The 19,813-nt window shown below is 41.4% G+C and overlaps 1 protein-coding gene across 3 annotated transcripts in view; it reads left to right on the forward strand.

The window, feature by feature from the left end:
* LOC132394486 (HEPACAM family member 2-like) overlaps positions 1 to 12,183 on the forward strand; it is a 54,181-nt gene extending 41,998 nt beyond the window's left edge. For all 3 annotated transcript variants that reach the window (XM_059970698.1, XM_059970699.1, XM_059970700.1), the window contains 3 exons: positions 1,760 to 1,867; positions 4,482 to 4,519; positions 10,107 to 12,183. In XM_059970698.1, the coding sequence (XP_059826681.1) occupies positions 1,760 to 1,867; positions 4,482 to 4,519; positions 10,107 to 10,124 (164 nt within the window). In that variant the 3' untranslated portion in view covers positions 10,125 to 12,183. The remainder of the gene's footprint in view (positions 1 to 1,759; positions 1,868 to 4,481; positions 4,520 to 10,106) is intronic.
* The last annotated feature ends 7,630 nt before the right edge of the window (positions 12,184 to 19,813 follow it).

Consider the following 19,813-nt stretch of genomic DNA (forward strand, 5'->3'; position numbering starts at 1 on the left):
AGGCCGAGTGGCTAGCTCGACACTCAACCGGGCACGGATGGAAAGCGTGCTCAGGGATGGTCTGACTTGGATTTGAACTCAGGAGCCTCCGTTTTGGAGTCCAGTGCTGATGTCATTGCGCCACCAGCTGGCCACTGATACAACGACCAGTATGGATGGCAGGCAAAATTATTTTTTCACTGTACCTCAGTAAATTTAAAAATAACAAACCAATTTACCAACTTAATGTGTGGAGTGATTTTTCATCACGCTGGTTCTTTCCATTTGCCACAGCTGTCTGCTTAAGAACTCCTTCAGTGAGGTCAATCCTGATGCTATACTATTGGACATTGAAGAACCCTGCCAGAGTAGATTTTGTCTCCTTGCTCTACTCCCTGCCACTTCAAGTGGCGTTCAGTGTGGAGAGTTCTAATTAATTCACTGAGTGAGGGTAGTTAGTGGTAAACAGGAGGCTCCTTTGCGTGTACTTGACTTTGGCTCAGGAATTTATGGAGTTAAGAATCAATAAAGGGGACTCACCTAGTCGCTGGCTTTTGCTTCTATACTACTGTGTGATTTCCTGCTGAGTCTTCGCATGCAAAGATCCAGCCAGGCATGGTGAAAGATTCTTGGGGCATTGGATACGGACCATGATGCCCAGTATATCCATTACTTGACTATTTTTTGATTCAGACTTCTCAATTTGGCACAAACTCCAGGTGGTAGAGTGTACATAATTGTGCTGAATGTGATTGTCCAGCTCTTGGGTCTCCCTGTGTACAGGTATGCGTCGCTTAACGTCCTCGATACGTTCTGTGAAGTTGGGCGTTATGCAATTTGGATGTTGTGTGAACGCCATATTATATACTTTGCAAACCTATATGGAGTACTGTACTGTAGTGTGGTTGGTGGCGTAGTGGCATCAGTGCTGGAGTTTGGGGCAAGAGGTCCCGAGTTCGAATCCGAGTTTTGCTCCCTTGCACGCTCTCCATCTGTGCCTGGGTTGAGTGTCGAGCTAGCAACTCGACCTTGTAAAAAAACCCGGAGAGGGATGGTCTCCGCCAGGTTTCAGATGCCCAAGACACGCTGTAAGATGAGCAATCACCGAAAAAGATGGGTGCAAAAAGCTTGTCATGACGGCACCCTGATGACTTCACCAGGAGTTATGGGAGCACACACGCACACACGAGCACACACGCACACACGAGCACACACGCACACACGCACACATGCACACATGCACACACGCACACACGCACACATGCACACACACACACACACACACACACACATGACTAATGACTAAATAGCCAACAACTTACACGTATACTGTACGCTATAATTTTGTTTCTGCTGCCTTTGCATCAGCACTCGCAGACGCCTCACTGACTTTCACATCATGCATCAGAAAACGTTGTTTGAAGCGCTTTTTCTTTAAGCATTTTGAACAAGCTCCGAGCCTTAGCAGTGATCGTCAACGTGCTGAGAGGGATTCTCTTTTGTGTTTGGGAGAGGGAAATATTGCTAATGACATGGATTTCTCTTTTCAATCAATTGCATATTACGTCCATAGTCCTGATTGGACATTGTCCGAATGGACATTAGGCGGTGCATACCTGTACTGTATATCATAGCATTTCCTTCTGTGGTATGGTGTCAAGTTTGTTTGCTAATGCTTATTAAAAATTCTTTGGGTTGTTTACCATGGTGAAGGTGCTAAATAAGTGTTGTATTGTGAGATATTCAATTTACTCAGTGTTTCATTGTCACACATTTTCAGATCAAAGTTGTCACACCAGCATCTTAGCATGGAGCATACCGATTGCATTATTGGTCAGCTGTGTTATCATAACATCTGTGTTCCTTGCAATATATCGCTGTAAATACGGTAAGTATCAAATCATTTGCTCACTTTCACTTCCTGAAGTATTCAGAATGGATGACCTAAAATGTGTTCAGATATTCAACCAAGTCCTAAAACTAGATAAAGAGTACCAAACTAAATAAATAACATGAAAATGTTATACTTGTTCATTCATTTATTGAGAAAAGTGATCCGATATTTCATGTATTTGTTGGAACAAGTATGTGAACCTTTGCTTTCAATAACTCTTATACATCAATAGCCTCAACCACATGTTTCCGGCAACCATTGGTCAGTCCTGCACATCGGCTTGCAGGAACTTTAGGTCATTCCTTCTTACAAAACTGCTTCAACTCTGGGATGTTGGTGGGCGTCCTTGCATGAACTGCTTGCTTCAGGTGCTTTCACAGCACTTCTATAGGATTAAGGTCAGGACCTTGACTCAGAAATTCCAAAGTACAAACTTTCTCCTTTTGAAACCATTCTGTTGTTGATTTAATCTTGTCTTCTGGATCATTGTCTTCTATTAAGCTTCAGGTGATGGACTGCGATTCTGACATTCTCCTGTAAAATGTGTTGATACAGTTTTGAATTCATTGTTCCTTCAATGCTTGCAAGATGTCCAGGCACTGAGGCAGCCCCAATCCTGATGCTCCTTCCACCATGCTTCACAGTTGGGATGAGGTTGAGGTTTTGGTGCTGGTTTGCAGTGCCCTTTTCCTTCAAACATAGCAATGTGCATTTCTGCCAAAGAAGTTCAACTTCATCTCTGCTCACAACATTGTCCCAGAAGCATTGTAGAACATCCAGGTGGTCTTCTGTAAACTTTAGAAATGCAGAAATGTTTATTTTTTGGAGAAAAGTGGTTTCCTCCGTGGTGTCATTCCTCCATTCTTGTTCAGTGTTTTTCTTGTACTGGACACATGGACAGAGACGTTAGTAAGTTATAGCATTTTCTGCAGGTCTTTTGCTGTTTCCCTTCGGTTCTTTTTCACCTCCTTCAGCATTGCACATTCTGCTCTTGTTGTGATCTTTGCTGGATTCCCACTCCTAGGGAGAGTAGCAACAGTACGGAATTTCCTCCATTTGTAGACAATTTCTCTTAGTGTGGGCTGATGAACGCTCAGGTCTTTAGAAATGCTTTTGTATCCTTTTCTAGCTTGATACATCTGTACAATTCTACTGATAAGGTCCTCTGAAAGTTGTTTTGATCGAGGCATGGTGCACACAAAACAGATATTTCTTGAGAAGATCAGGCTTTTTCAGTAACCTGACCTTGTATGTCTATTCTATAGGGCATGGCATCTGTGCAACCCACACCTCCGATCTCATCTCATTGATTGGAACTCTGGACTCCAAATAGCTTTTGTAGAAAGCATTATCCCAGAGGTTCATAATACATGTAATATTGGATATTTTTTCTCAATAAATAAGCGAACAAATATGATGTTTTTGTGTTATTTATTTAATTTGATTCTCTTTGTCTAGTTTTAGTGAAGATCTGATCACATTTAAGTCATACTTATGCAGAAATTGAGAGATTTCTACAGGGTTCTGAAACTTTCTAGCACCACTGTATATCTGTTGAGTCCAGGAGTTTATATCTAAATAAAATTATTTATTTAACAAGATTAAATCCTGCAATGTTACAGGAAAGGTACTGATATGAATAAGGAATGGCTGACAGGCAGGAGGCAGTGAGTGGGAATAAAGGGGGCATTTTCTGGTCAGCTGTCAGTGACTAGTGGCGTTTCTCAGGCGTCAGTACTGGGACTTAAATTTTTTCAACATTGTCATTGATTTAGATAATGTAATTGATGGCTTTGTGGCAAAGCTTGCAAATGATACAATAATAGTTGGAGGGGTAGGTAGTGCTGTGGAAGCAATGTGATTGCAGCAGGACCTAGACAAATTGAAAGAATCAGCAAAAAAGTGGCTCACTGGAATTCAGAAAAAAAATGCAGGGGGATCTCACTGAAACCTACTGAATGTTGAAAGGACTAGATAAGTTGGATGTGGAGAGGATGTTTCTTCTGGTGGGCTTATCCAGAACTAGAAGGCATAGCCGCAAAGTTGAGGGGTGACCTTTTAGAACAAAGGGAAGAAGCAAATTTATTTTAGCCAGAGAGCAGACAATCTGCAGAATGCTCTGCCAAGAGCACAGTGGAGGCCAAGTCTGTGGCTATATTTAAAGCAGAAGTTGATAGTTTCCTTATTGGCCAGGGCATCAAAAGGATATGGTGAAAAGACAGGTGTATTTGCTTGAGTGGGATCTGGGATCTACCATGATGGAATGGCAGAGTAGTCTTGATGGGCTGAATGGCCTAATTCTGCTCCTTGTGTTCGTACAGTCTTGAAGTCACAGACCACTTGAATATAATTTCACGGTACACCCAATGAAATCAGCTCCACAAAATGAGCAAAATGATTTTACGTTGATGATTTAGACCTCTTCTAGTGTCTATTGTTATTGAGATCCCTGTGGTATGTTCAATTACAGCTAAAGGGAAACCACATTTACCAGACCAAATATGAGCAATCGAGTCAAATCTGACTTTTCCACAGAAAAATGGTGATGAGGAGTAAGATTCTTTGTTAATTATCTGGAATTTATAAAGATTTATTTCATTTGTTATAGATAGAAATCAAAATGCAAGCATTGAAGTAAGACAGCAGGTATGTTATCATCTAAATGTCTTTAATTGTCTATGTGTTATAAGGCGAGTTTAACATGTGTTTACTGAAATATGATGTAATACTCGCTTTGGGCTAGTTTAATGTGGCAAATCTGGTTTCAGCCAGAGAGTGGGTTTGAGGGTTTGATATCATTGAGCATGTACCAAATTTCTCATGATTTAAAGCAATTTCTAAAATCTGTTGTTCCATAGAATTGTTACAATGCAGAAGGAGGTAATTTGGTCCATTAGATTTATGGAAGATTTATTACAGAAATCCCATCATTTTCATTCCACTGCTTTCTGTGGCCTACCCCCCAATGACTTGCAAATAATATTTTCTCATTTGTCTGAGTAATTCATTTCTGAAAGCTTTGATTGATATAGTTTTAACCACAGTGAGTTCCAGATTATCATCATGACCATCAGGAGAGGTAAGGGGAGTAAGCACTTAGAGCAGGGTTCAGAATCAGAATCAGGTTTATTATCACTAGCTTGTGATGTGAAATCTGTTAACCTAGCAGCAGCAGTTCAATGCAATGCGTAATATAGAAGAAAAAATATAATAATAAATAAATAAATTACAGTGTGTGTGTGTGTGTATATATATATATATATATATATATATATAATTGATTAAAAATAGTGAAAAAAGAAATAACATGTATATTAATGAAGTGAGGTAATGTTTACGGGTACAATATCCATTTAGGAATCAGATGGCAGAGGGAAAGAAGCTGTTCCTGAATCACTGAGTGTGTACCTTCAGGCTTCTGTGCCTCCTACCTGATGATAACAGTGAGAAAAGGGCACGCCCTGGGTGCTGGAGGTCTTTAATAATAGGCACTGCCTTTCTGAGACACCACTCCTTGAAGATGTCCTGGGTAATTTGTAGGCTAGTACCTAAGATGGTGCCGACTAAATTTACAACCCTCTGCAGCTTCTTTCGGTCCTGTGACCCTGGTAATTTTCAGCCCCTTAATACCAGACAGTGATGCAACCTGTCAGAATGCTCTCCATGGTACATCTATAGAAATTTTTGAGTATATTTGTTGACATACCAATTCTCTTCGACCTCCAAATGAAGTATAGTTGCTGTCTTGCCTTCTTTATAACTGCATCGATATGTTAGGACCAGGTTTGATCCTGAGAGATCTTAACACCTAGGAACTTGAAACTGCTCACTCTCTCCATTTCTGATCCCCCTATGAGGATTGGTATGTGTTCCTTTGTCTGACCCTTCCTGAAGTCCACTCCCTATGACCGTTCCCGTCAGCAACAAGTATGCCCCTTTGGATACTGGCGAGTGGAGGGTGGATGACCTATCAGGGTGCTGCAGCAGCAGCCAGGCCTGTGGCAGTGTGTCCGGCTCTGATGCTCTGCCAGGAAGGATGCAGTCATGTCATCAGAGAGTCAAGAGTTACAGGGATGGCCAGGAGTTTCTGTGGCCACGAAAGGCACACCAGAATGGTGTGTTGCCTCCCTGGGGCTAGAGTGCAGGATGTTTGAAAGCAGCTGCAGAGGGTTTTCAAGAAAGAGAGAGTGAGCAGCCAGACATTTTGGTGTATAAGTAGCACCAATGACATGGGTAGAAAGGGGAAAGAGGTCCTGTGCAGTGAGTGTAGGGAGTTGGGGAAGAAGCTGAAGATCAGGACCTCCAAGATTGTAATATCTGGAATACTCCCGGCATGTGCTTGTTAGGGCAGTAATAGGATGATTGTGCTGATGAATGAGAAGCTGAGGATGTGGTGCATGGGGCAGTATTTCAGACTTCTGGATCATCAGGATCTTTTCTGTGGAAGGTAGGACCCATACGAAAGAGGCGGGTTACAGATGAACTCAAGCGGGACCAAACTCGTTTGGGGAGGTTTGCTAAGGCTGCTAGTGAGTGTTTAAACTAATTTGGCAGCGGGTGGGAACCGAAGTGATTGGGCTGAGGACAGGTAGTTGAAACATTGTGTCGTGAGTCTGTGAGGCAGAGCAGGTAGATAATAGGGCAAAATTGCATTCAATTGGATGAGATGAAATGCAATGTGATGGCAAAATTGTGATGAATGCAGGACTGAAGGGGTTATATTTGAATACATACCATATACAGAATAAGGTAGATAATTTTGTAATGCAGTTAGAGACTGGCAGGCATGACGTTGTAGGTACATTGTAGGTCGTGGCTGAAAGAACATCATAGTTGCAAGCCTAACATCCCTATTGTGTTGAAAGAAGAGGCAGGTAGCCAGAGGGTGGCTCTGTTGGTTTACAAAAGTTGAAATCAAATCCTGAAAAAGTGGTGACACAAAACTGGAAGATGTAGAATCCTTGTGAGTGGAGTTAAGAAATTGCAAGGGTAAAAAGAAACTGATGAAAGTCAGATACAGGCCTCTGAACAGTCGCCAGGAGGTAGGAGAGAAATTACAATGGAAGACGGTAAGTACATGTCAAAAGAGCAATATTACAATAATCATGGGAATTCTAATGTGCAGATAGATCAGGAGAATGAGGTTGGTGCTGGATCCCAAGAGGGAGAATTTGTGGAATGCCTATGAGATGGCTTTTTAGAGCAGCTTGTGATTAAACCCACTGGGGGAATATTGTTGTATTTTGGATGTTGTGTAATGAATCACATTTCATTAGGGAGCTTAATGTAAAGAAGCCCTTGGGAGACAGTGATCTTAATATGTTAGAATTCATCTTACAGTTAGAGAGGGAGAAGCTAAAGTCAGTTGTCTACACGGACTTTAGTAAGGCCTTTGACAAGGTCCCACATGGGAGGTTAGTTCAGAAAGTTCAGACACTAGGTATCCGTGGAGATGTTGTAAACTGGATTTGAAATTGGCTGTGTGGGAGAAGACAGGGTGGTAGTGGATGATTGTTTCTCAGACTGGAGGCCTTGACTAGTGGTGTGCCTCAGGGATTGTGCTGGGACCATTGTTGTTTGTTGTTGTATCAATAATCTGGATGATAATCTGGTAAAATGGATGAGCAAGTTTGCTGATGACGCTGAGATTGGAGGTGTTGTGGATAGCAAGGAAGGCTTCCAGAGCTTGCAGAGGGATCTGGACCAACTGGACAAATGTGCCAGAAAATGGCAGATGGAATTTAATGCAGAAAAGTGTGAGGTGTTGCATTTTGGAAGGACAAATCAAGGTAGGACATACACAGTAAATGGTAGAAAACTGAGGGGTGCAGAGGAACAAAGGGATCTGGGAGTTCAGATACATAATTCCCTGAAAGTGGCGTCACAGGTAGACAGGGTTGTAAAGAAGGCTTTTGGAACCCTGGCATTCATAAATCAAAGTATTGAGTATAGGAGTTGGGATGTTATGGTGAGGTTGTGTAAGACATTGGTGAGGCCAAATTTGGAGTATTGTGTGCAGTTCTGGTCACCTAACTATAGGAAGGATATCAGTAAGATTGAAAGAGTGCAGAGAAGATTTACTAGGATGTTGCCGGGTCTTGAGGAGTTGAGTTACAGGGAAAGATTGAACAGATTAGGACTTTATTCCTTGGAGCATAAAAGAATGAGGGGGATTTGATAGAAGTTTACAAAATTATGAGGGGTATAGACAGAGTAAATGCGAACAGGCTCTTTCCACTTAGATTAGGAGAGATAAATACGAGAGTACATGGCTTTGGGGTGAAAGGGAAAAGGTTCAGGGGGAACTTCACATAGAGAGTGGTAGGAGTGTGGAACAAGCTGCCATCTGATGTCATAAATGTGGACTCACTCAAGTTTTAAGAATAATTTGGATAGATACATGGAGGTCTGGAGGGTTATGGACTGGGTGAAGGTCAATGGGTCTAGTGCAAAAAAGTTTCAGCAGAAACTAGAAGGGTCAAATTACATGTTTTCTGTGCTGTACTGTTCTATGGTTCTATGTAACAATATTACAGTGGAGGAAACGGAATTAAAAGGAATGATAGAAGAACTAGCCAAAATTGATTGGAATCAGACACTAGCAGGGATTATGGCAGAAGAGCAGTTGCCTGAGTTTCTGAGTACTTATTGGAACGTGCAGGATAGATACATCCCCAAGATGAAGAGGTATTCTAAAGGGAAGGTGAGGCAATTGTGACTGACAGGGAAGTCAAAGACAGCGTAAAAGCAAAACTAGGCATATAGGATAGCAAAAATTAGTATGAAGTAAGAAGTTTGGGATGTTTTTAAAACTCAACAGAAGGCAATTAAAATGCCTTACAAAAAGAGCAAAACGTCGGCAGTGTATTCATTTCTATGGATGGTGTCTGACTTGCTGAGTTCATTTAGCATCTTGTGTGCATTCCTCTGTATATCCATCATCTGTAGAATTTCTTGGGTTTCTGGCTTGTTTACTTAGAGAACAGATGAAATAAGAAGGTAAGGTAGACAATTATATAAAAGAGGATATCAAAAGATCAGATATATAAAGAGTAAAAGAGATGCGAGAGTGGACGTTGGACTGCTGGAAAACGATGCTAGAGAGTTAGTGATGGGGGACAAAGAAATGGCAGATAAACTTAATAAGTATTTTGCATCAATCTTCACTGTGGAAGACACTAGCAGTATGCCAGAAATTCATGAGGAAGACATGAGTGTCATTGCTATTATGGAAGTGCGTGGGAAGATGAATGATCTTGAAGGTTGATAAGTTTCTGGACCAGATGGACTACACCTGGGGTTTTGAAGGAGGTAGCTGAAGAGATTGTGGTGGTATTACTAATGATCTTTCAAGATTCTGGAATAGTTTCTGAGGGATAGAAAATTGCAAATGTCACTCCATTCTTTAAGAGGGGAGGGAGACAGGCAAAGCTGTTGAAGTCCACTGTTAAAGATGTGGTTTTGAAGTACCTGAAATCATAGTCCACCAAATAGCCAAAATCAATATAATATCTCTGCCTTTGCAGCTAATGCTATTAGTTATGAAACTTGGATTTCATACCCATTGTGAATTGCTACCAAAACATGCTCTGACATTTTCATATACAGTACTGTGCAAAATACTGTATAGCTAGTGTGCTGAAGACCTTTAGAGAGCACTGCAGGAATTTTATGTGGTGCACTGTATTCCTGCTGCAGCAAAAAAAAAGTCATGATTTGTGTGAGTGATGATAAACCCGATTCTGATATGGGTCTCTATTACAGGCTGAAAGTGGGATGGGGGTCAAAGAGAGGGGAGCCTTAGTTGGAAAAAGGGGAACTGAGAGAGGAAGAAGTGGGAAGCACCAAGAGCCATTCTGTAATGCTCAATAAACCAATTGTTAGTAATCAAATTACCTGGCCTAGTGTCTCTGGGCTGGGAGTGTCTGCAACCACATCAAGCCCTGCTCATGTTTCCTGCCCTTAAGTCTATTTCTAACCCAGCCAGTCATGAACCTTTAATTTCATGTGCCAGAATTTTGCTAACTAATGCATTATTTGTGAAATGCATGTAGATGATGTATGTTTTCCCTTCTTTATTAGAATATTTCCCACAATGCATCTGGTATAAGGATCGTTGTAAACTTCCACTGTCTATTTTGCCCATTTCTCTGTTCAGTACTCTTTTCTACTGCTGGCAATTGGAGAAAATGTTTGATTCCTGCATATAACAAATATGCTTTGTTCTTTTTAGGATAATGAAGACTTGTAAGATTTCAGTATTATTGACATGGAGCTGGGTGTTACAGCTGATTCACTTCAGGCTCTTTAAAATGGATATACTGGGTATCAATTTTGGAACTGAGTACCAGTGGAAAAACTTTTTCCGTCAATAGGGCAAATACACGTCTTCATTCCTATGGAATGGCACTGTTATTTGAAACATATTGTTACAGCCCTTTGTATGATTTCAGTACTTTTTTTACTTTCAAAGCCCTGTTAGGATACATTACTTGGTGTGTGATATAAGAAGCACCCTCACCAAACTAAGAGTATCTGACCAGAGAATCAATCTTGAAATGGTGTGGAGGTTTTTTCACATTGTGTTAGAGTTTGATGTGAACAGAACATCAATGGAGCAGTAATTGTAGGACTTGCACTTGACTACTGCCATTTGGTGGACCTGAGGACTGAAGGCAATACAGAGTCTGTTACGAACGTGCCACAACTCTGAGGGGCCGAAGGGTACAAAGTAGCCCTCTCCTTTTTGAGAATCGCAAGATCACTATTAATTCAGGTCTGGGGACCCAGGAAATGAGAGAGAATCCTCATGGGTTTGGAATGTGTGTCCTGCCCTCAGCGAGACAAAGCCACGGATACCGGCCATTGTCACTTGGAGACGGAATTGTGTATTGAGTACTGTACTATTCATTGAAGCCCCTCAGGGGATGACCAGAGTGGGCTGGTTGAGGGATTGCATCATCCCAACCTGATTGACATCTGAGACCCCGTGAGTAAGGATAAAAGAGGGTTTGGAGAACAACCCCTTTAGACGCACCAGGAGAGACGCTGGAAGTCCCGTGACAGCGTTTGGTAGCGACAGCCGGTGGGAGGCTCGCGTGCGTCCTTTCCCGGGATTGGGGGCCTTACCACGGAAGAACAGCTTTAGCTACTAGGAGAAACCACCACCAACGGAACTCTGGAAGGATCGACATCATAAAAAGGAAAAGCTGGCAAGTTCTAAAAATCTGTATTTTGACTCCAACCAAAGACTGCAGCCTGAATGAACTTGAGTGACTTTTATATTTCCATCGGACAATACATTATCCCCTAGACAATGATAGAGCTTATTTCTTATTGATTATTATTATTATTTTCTCAATCTTTTTATTATTATTAATAATGTGGACAAAATACAAATGATATATTAAGAAAAATATTACAAACATACAAATTCCATTACAGATGAAAAAAGACATAAACAATAGTTACAGTATAAATGGGTTTACCAAGACATAAACCATACAGTATATGTATGAACATGGTAAGTCTAGATATTTCATAATATATGATATAAAAAAACAGAAAAAAGAAAAAAAATATATAATGCAAAATTAACTAATGTATTAATCTAATGACTAATAAAGAAGAAAAAAGAAGCAAAGAAAAGAAGAAAAAAAGATTATTGTTGATTATTATGCCTGCACTTTTAGAGTTAGTATTGACAACGTATATTATCTGTATGTTTGCATTGATATTATTTTTGTGTATTTTTACCAAAAAATACTGTTTAAAAATAGTACTATCAGACTTCAATGGACCTCTCTATCTTTGCTGGTAAGTGACCCAGTTACGGGGTTCGTAACAAGTCTATAGATGCCAGAATCTGGAGCAAAAGAAGTAAACAGCTTGACAAACTCAGAGCAACAAGCAGAATCTGTGGAGGCAATGCAGCAGCCGGAATTTCAGATTAAGATCCTGCATCAGGGCTGAGAGTGTTGACTGAGAAATAGTTGCTGTTTCAGAAGGCTTGTGCATGGTAGTTGATAACAAATAATGGATGGAAAAGGTAATAAGGGAAGGGGGGAAAAAACAAATGTATTAGTGGGGTGTAAATGACCTGAAATTAGAAAATTCCATACTTGTACCAAATAAATTACCCAAGGGGAGTAGGAAATGTTTTTATTGGATTACAGTACTGATTGGTGTTTTCTTGAGTCTCTTTGTTTTTTGTGTACAGTATAGTTTTAGTTTTCATTACTTATTTGTTTGTATGACCACTTGTAATATTTCAGATTATGTTGCAGCATAAAGGAAGAGCATGAGTTTAAGTTCTTAATGTTTTGCTTTTACTTGCTGGTTACATGAAGTTTCAAGATGGCACCAGTGACCAATGAGACCACCAGGGATGTCCTGCATACATTTCATTAAATTACTACTACTTCTCCGTCTTTTCAATTTGTTTCTAATACTAAACTGTGTGCCTGTAACTTACATTTTGACAATTTGTTTTTGGGACAATTGAGTGATCTAGTGCCCTTGCTGTCTCCAAGGGAATTTGGTTTGTTTGAGAATGGAGTGTGCGGCAAAATGGTGGAATGTGAACCCAAGATTGGCTCCATTACTCACAATTTCACCAGTTTATGCATCGGGTAAAATTGAAATCGACAAGGATGAAAGCAGAAGGCAAGCAAGTGTTAAGTGCTGTCTGCCTGCATTGACCAGTCTCCCTCTCACTCTCAGACATTGCCGCAGGAGTCTTGGGGCTTGGGCACGGCTCGATTGGTGCAGTTTGTGGATTGCTCTTTTTTTTTTGAACATGGTCTGTGGTTGATGTTACATGTGTTTCTCTTTTTATTGCTCTTTAGCCCAATTTTGATTGGAGCTCTTTGTCACAGATTGGCTCTGCAACTGCAGTCAGTGAATGAGATAGTGCTAAATTGAACTGAACTAAACTGTTTCAAGCACTCTGTGGTTTGATGTTGAACATTCTGTGTGTTAATTTGCTCAGTTTTTTGGTTCCCTTTGTGTGATTTGTTCTTTTTTATAATGCCGTGCTGGGTGTTTGATGTTTTCTTTGAATGGGATCCATAGTGTTTCTTTGTTTTTTGGCTTTCTTTGGGAAGGATGCATACATAATTTGATAACAATTATGTATACTTTGAATACTTTGAATTTTTTTGAATCTTTTGAATCTTCCTGATTTTACTTGCTGTCATTTAATGACACTTTCTGACCACACACACTCTGATGATCCAGTTGGATAAGACTGCTGAAGAAATCAGAACAAAATATACCACCAATCCTGACTCTAATGTAATATTCACCAGGACTCTCGAATGTAATATGTCAGGTGGATGATATTACAAGAGCATTGGGCAAGATCCAGAGAATGCATGAGGGAAAGAAGAAAACAAAATGGACATTCGTAGTCTTATCACAACTAGGAGAGAATGTGTTAGTAACAACGTCAGCATGACAAAGACTGTGAGATCTAAAGAATAGATCTATTTGTGTTAACTGAACAAATGAGAAAGGAAAAGGAGATCTGTGACAAATTATATTTTAGTCATCTTGAATGCTAACATCACATTTGCCTTCATCACCACAGAATCAATTTGCAAATTAACCTTCAGGCAATCCTGCAGAAGCACTCCAAGTCCCTTTGCATCTCAGTTGTTTTTATTTGTGTGTAGTTTCTCTCTATTTAGAAAATGGTCAACTTTCATCCCTTCTACCAAAGTGCATGACCATACACTTCCTGACACTATTCCATCTGCCAGTTCTTTGCCCGTTCTACTAATTGGTCTAGGTCCTTCTCTCACCTCTATATTTCATCAATTCTACCTGCTGCTCCACCTATCTTTGTAGAGTCTGCAACAAAGCAATCAATTCCACATAATGGAAAAAGAATCTGACCCAACACAGACGCCTGCTGTACACCACTAGTCATTGGCAGCCAACCCACAAGAAGCTCCCTTTATTCCCACTCTGCCTCCTGCCAGTTGGCCACTACTCTATCCATACTAGAATCTTTCCTGTAATAGCAGCCTCATGTGTGGCACCTTGTCATATGCTTTCTGAAAATCCAAATACAAAACATTCATTGATTCTCCTTTGTCTTTCCTGCTTGTTATTTCTTCAAAGGCTTTTAACAGATTTGTCACCTACTGACTACGGCCTATTTTATCATGTGCCTCCAAGTTCCCTGAAACCACATCCTTAGTAATTGAATCCAACATCTTCCCAACCACTGAGATCAGAGTAACTGGCCTATACTTTCTTTTAGCCTCTCTCCCTCTTGAAGAGTGGAATGACATTTACAATTTTCTACTCTTCCAAAAACTAGTGATGCTTGAACGATTACAAACAACACACACAAAATGCAGGTGGAACACAGCAGGCCAGGCAGCATCTATAGGAAGAAGCACAGTCGACGTTTTGAGACGAGAGCTGCCTGGCCTGCTGTGTTCCACCAGCATTTTGTGTGTGTTGTTTGAATTTCCAACATCTGCAGATTTCCTCATGTTTGCTCTTTAGATTTTTGAATGATTGCTACTAATGCTGCCATGATCTCTTTAGCCACCTCTTTCAGAACCTTGGTGTCCACACCATCTGGTCCAGATGACTTATCTACCTTCAGACCTTCTCAAGGATTTCCCAAGAACCTTCTCCCTTGTAATGGTAATTTCTCACAACTCGTGACTCCTGACACCTGGAACTTCTGGCAAAATGCTAATGTCTTCCATAGTGAAGACTGATACAAAATACTTATTATTTTCATCTGCAATTTCCTTGTTCCCCATCACTACCTCTCCAGCATCGTTTTCCAGTGGTATAATATACACTCTCACCTGCCTCTACACTTCATGTATTTGTAGAAACTTTTGATTGTCCTTTCTAATATTATTGGCCACCTTACTTTTGTATTCCATCATTACCTTGATGACTTTTTTAGTTGTCTTCGCTTGGTATTTGAAAGCTTCCCAATCCTCTAACTTTTGCTCTATTATATACCCTTTCTTTAGCTTTAATATTGGCTTTTATTTCTCTTATTAGCCATGGTTGTGCTACCTTGCCTATCGAATGCTTCTTCCTCTTTGGAATGAATATATCCTGTGCCTTCCGAATTGGTTTCAGATATTCCAGCCATTGCTGCTCGACTGTCATCCCTGCTAGTGTACTTTCCAATCGTTTCTGGCCAATTTTTTTCTCATGCCTCTGTAATGCCCTTTACTCCACTGTAATACTGATACATCTGACTTTAGCTTCTCCTTCTCAAATTTCTGGAGGAAATTCAATTATAAAATTATCACTCTCTCTTAAAGTTTCTTGCCCCTTAAGCTCTCTTCTCAATTTCATTTCATTGCACAATGCCTAATCCAGAGTAGCTGATCCCTAGTGGGCTCAACCATGAGCTTTCTATGAAGCAATCTCATGGGCCTTTCAGAAATACCCCCTGCAGGAATGTAGCACCATCCTGATTTTTGCAGTCTACCTGCATATTGAAATCCCCCATAACTATTGTAAAATGCCCCTTTTGGCATGCATTTTCTATCTCCCATTAATTTGTAGGCCGCATCCCTATTACTGTTTGGGGGGGTCTATATATAACTTCAGGGTCTTTTATCCTTGCGGTTCTTTAACTCTATCCACAATGATTCAACACCTTCTGATCCTATGCCACCTCTTTCTAATGATTTGGATTTCATTTTTACCAACAGAGCAACATTACCGCCTCTGCCTTCCTGCCTCTCCTTTCAATACAATGTGTATCCTTGGATATTAAGCTCCCTGCTATAATCTTCTTTCAGCTATAATTCAGTGATGCCTGCAACATCACACATGCCAATCTGTAACTGTTCACCTACATTACGTTGTATACTGTCCGCTGCAGTATAACAAATTCAGTTTTGTATTCACCCTATTCGATTCTGTCCATCGTTTACGTTGCAACTCATCCCGTTTGCTGCAATTTTGCCCTATCATTAACTTCTCCTTGCTCAGAGTCTCACTACACACTGCCTCTGTCTCCGACCTCATCTTCAGCACAATCACTCTTCTAAATTACCTTAACCCCACCGGGACAACTCTAGCCAACCTGCCCGTAGGGATACTGGTCCCCTTTGGGTTCAGGTGTAACCAGTCTCTTTTGTACAGGTCATAACTTCTCCAGGAAAGATCACAATAGTCCACAAATCTAAACCTTTGCCCAGTTCCAGTTCCTCAGCTACACGTCCACCTACCAAACTATTCTATTCTTACCCTCGCTGGGGCCGGCTGGTGGCGTTATGGCATTAGCGTTGAACTTCGGGAGAGAGGTCCGAGAGATTCGAATCCAACCGTTAAGAGCTGGTGATCTCTTAAAAAAAACTCACCCGGCAGAAGGCAATGGCAAACCACTGCTGTACATCTGCTGTACTGCCTCAAACATGATTTCCCAACACGTCAGAGCGTTGCGACCCCCCCCCCCCAAATAAAAAAAAAACCGCAGTGGTATGTGGCACAGGTAGCGAACCAGGGATTACTACCTTGGAGGTCCTGTTTCTCAGCTTTCTACCTAGCTCCCTAAGATCTCTCTTCAGGGCCTCCTCACTTTGTTTACCTATATCATTGGTGCCAATCTCTCACCCATGAGAATGCCATGGACTTGATCTAAGGCATCTCAAACGCTGGAACCAGGGAGGCAACGTGCCATCCGATATGTCTATCGTGACTACGGAACCCAATCTCGTTTCATCTGATCAAGGAATCTATCAACAGTGCAGTTCACCTCTCCGCTCTTCTGAGCCACAGCACCAGACTTAGTGCCAGGGATCTTTTGTCTGTGTCTCCCCTCCCCCGGCAGTTTGTCCCCTTTAATAGTATCTAATGTTGTTGAGGGGAATGGTCACAGGTATACTCTGCACTGGCCGTGCATTTCCCCTCCTTCTCCTGACAGTCATCCAGTTACTGGTCTCCTGCAACCTCGGCATTACTACCTCCCTGTAGCTCCTGTCTCTCACCTCCTCATTCTCCCGTGTGAGTCAAAGATCATCAAGCTGCAGCTCCAGTTCCATAATATGCCCTCTCTGGAGCTGCAACTGGAGGAGATGTGTTTATCCAGGAGGCTGGATGTTTCCCAGACTTCCCGCATCCCATACAGAGTACAAAACACTGCCTCTGGAGCCATTACCACTAATCTACCTGTTGTTTTGTATGGCGGGTGTTTTTCTCTTCACATTTCTAGGTTTTTGTCAAGATGATGAAGAGAGGCCCAGGACGGGCAAACGTGATTCTGTCTGTTCGGGAGCCGCGGTTTGATCAATCTTCGTATTGCATCTTGTCCACAGCCATTGCAACATGGGCGGCCCGAGATGGCTTCACCTGATGGAGACCGTGAAGCACGCAAGCCTCCACACGACGTCAACATGTTGATCCAAGTTGTGGAGGACGAATCTACTATGCCCGAACAGATGAGTAATGAACAAATAAGGACACACAGACAGAATAACTTATAAGACAATATACCTCATCCAAACCTGATGGGCAAAAGCCACACTATACACTGGTATAGTCAATAGAATGGCCGCTTCGCTTGTACATGAATTATTCCTATGGGCCCTTTGAATTCTTGTTGATTGGTCGCTCCAGAATTGTGCCTTTAAAATCTTTGAAAGGTCCATTTAATGTCAGAGAAATGTATACAATATACATCCTGAAATACTTTTTCTTCTGCTTAAAAGATGCCTGTTTTTACGCAGCCCTTTTGTAGATTATCAAACCCAGAGAAAGCTGGTGCGAAGCTATGCTTTTAAATCTAGAACACGGACCTGACTACAAGGTAGCTCTTTTTACACACTGCCTCTGGTTGATTGAACACAGCAGGCTAGGCAGCATCTATAAAGAGAAGCTGCCTAGCCTGCTGTGTTCCACCTGCATTTTGTGTGTGTTGTTGTTTGAATTTCCAGCACCTGCAGATTTCCTCGTGTTTGCTCTGGTTGATTTGTCGCTCGACAACTCAGAGAAAGTGCAGCGAAGCTGTGCCTTTGAAATCTCGAACGTCTTTATTAAAAGGTGGCTCTTATGTAGCCTGGCGTGAATAGTCCAATTAAGGGAAACCTGGCGCGAAGCTTTGCTTTGAAATCTTGAATGTGGACCTGAGGTTAGTATACTTGCAACCTCTCACACAGTGCCTAGCCCATTCAGCTACCGTGATTAAATCACTAACCAGCCAGAAGATGTTGAACACATTCCTGAAGATGGCAAAGCTCAGTCTGTTGACGATTGTTATTTTTGCTTTGTTACTAATCTTATCCACTCACGACATACAGGATGAAATGACTCATAACTTGTACAGGCATCAAATCAACTTTCAGATGCAGTTAATGCCTCTGGATGTTGGAGATCCCAATACATACCAGACGCAATACAAAAGTAGCAGTGCAATCACTTGAGTCGAGTATGATCTTCTACTAAGAAGTTGTCTCTTGGAGGATCGTCATGGGGTGGTAGTGGCCAATCAATCCAAGATCCACATCCAGTATTCTGATCTCACAATCCTGTCCCCATCGCTACTTGCTTATCACCACACCACAAGACTTAATCCAGGATGTTAAGGGGGATTCCCTTAATTGAGAACACCTGTGTGTGAGCTTGCTTAATGTGGGGAGGCTGATGCATGGGCAGCCAACACGCAGTCCTTGGCAGATCAGGATCAGTGTTCAGTAACTGGGAACGCAAGATGACGGGATGCTTCACCACTACAGCCTTCCTCCACTTCACTGTCATTTGTGATGCATCATCATCTGCCAGCCGCACAATTGAGGTCATGGTTTGATCGACGTTTGGAACCTCCGCTTGACCTGACTGGCTTGGGTGGCACTACCAGGGGCTAAGAGCCAGATGGTTAACCTCCACATGGCATTGCTCTTGGGATCTCAGGAGCTCCCAAACCTCTCCACCACGACAAAGTGTCGATCTTCGGAGAAGAAACATTACAGAACTCGCCAATGTTAGGTCTTATTGTCGTCGTCGTCATGGCTACCCTTCTAGTTCGAGGATGATGATTTTCGTTCCGTTGAACCCACAGAGTGAAGAGGCCTGTGCGTGTATTTGTTTAACTTGTGCTTGACATTGCACTCCAAGAAGCACACGATACTTCACAAATCAACCAAATGTTTCCAATGGCATGGAAACCACAACGATTAGAGCTGATGGATTTGTTGCAGCCTTCATCCGCCTTCACAGTCTGTCTACAGGTACTTATTAATTACATGATCCTTTCCTTGTCCAGCATTGTGACCTAACAACTTTGTGTCCTTCTTTAATTCTTCTCAGGGATATTATGGAAACACAGTGACGATATTGGTCACACACCATCTTAATCTAGATCATTTGTGCCAAAACTAATTGCCTCATCCATTGACTTGTCCTATTTATGCATTCATTTGGTGTATGTGTAAATTCAAACCTGAGATCTGTGATAAGGTTAATTCCCTTCAGTTGCTCACTGTAAAGTCTGCCTTTTGCATGAGTTCTAAATATGACCTCTAGGGTATAGATCAGGTATCGCTGATCTAAATGTAATAATGACTACAATTTTCATTGGACAACGTTCATTGTGTGATTAGCGTGTCGTCTTGAAAGAAGTCTCAGTTTATGTTGATAGTGGTGGTTGTTCTTCTTTGGTTGTTAATAGATAGCATGATTATTGCTATCTTGCGATGCGTCCTCAGATTTAGGAGGATTTTAAGTATTGTGTGGAGTTTTTATAAATTAAGAACTCCTATTAACCATGAGTGTCATTTTTAGAATCAAATGTTTTTTGGTAGTCAATACAACACCATGAAAGATTTCTGTATTTCCTCCGGGATTGATTTGGAATTAGAATCTATTATCAATTGTTCGTTCCATTCTTCCATACCCTTAAGGCATAATTTCTGCTCTCCTGTAAGTATATTGTAGTTATCTAAATGTCCT

The sequence above is a fragment of the Hypanus sabinus genome, chromosome 5 (genome assembly GCF_030144855.1).
Source record: "Hypanus sabinus isolate sHypSab1 chromosome 5, sHypSab1.hap1, whole genome shotgun sequence".
NCBI classification, from domain to species: domain Eukaryota; kingdom Metazoa; phylum Chordata; class Chondrichthyes; order Myliobatiformes; family Dasyatidae; genus Hypanus; species Hypanus sabinus.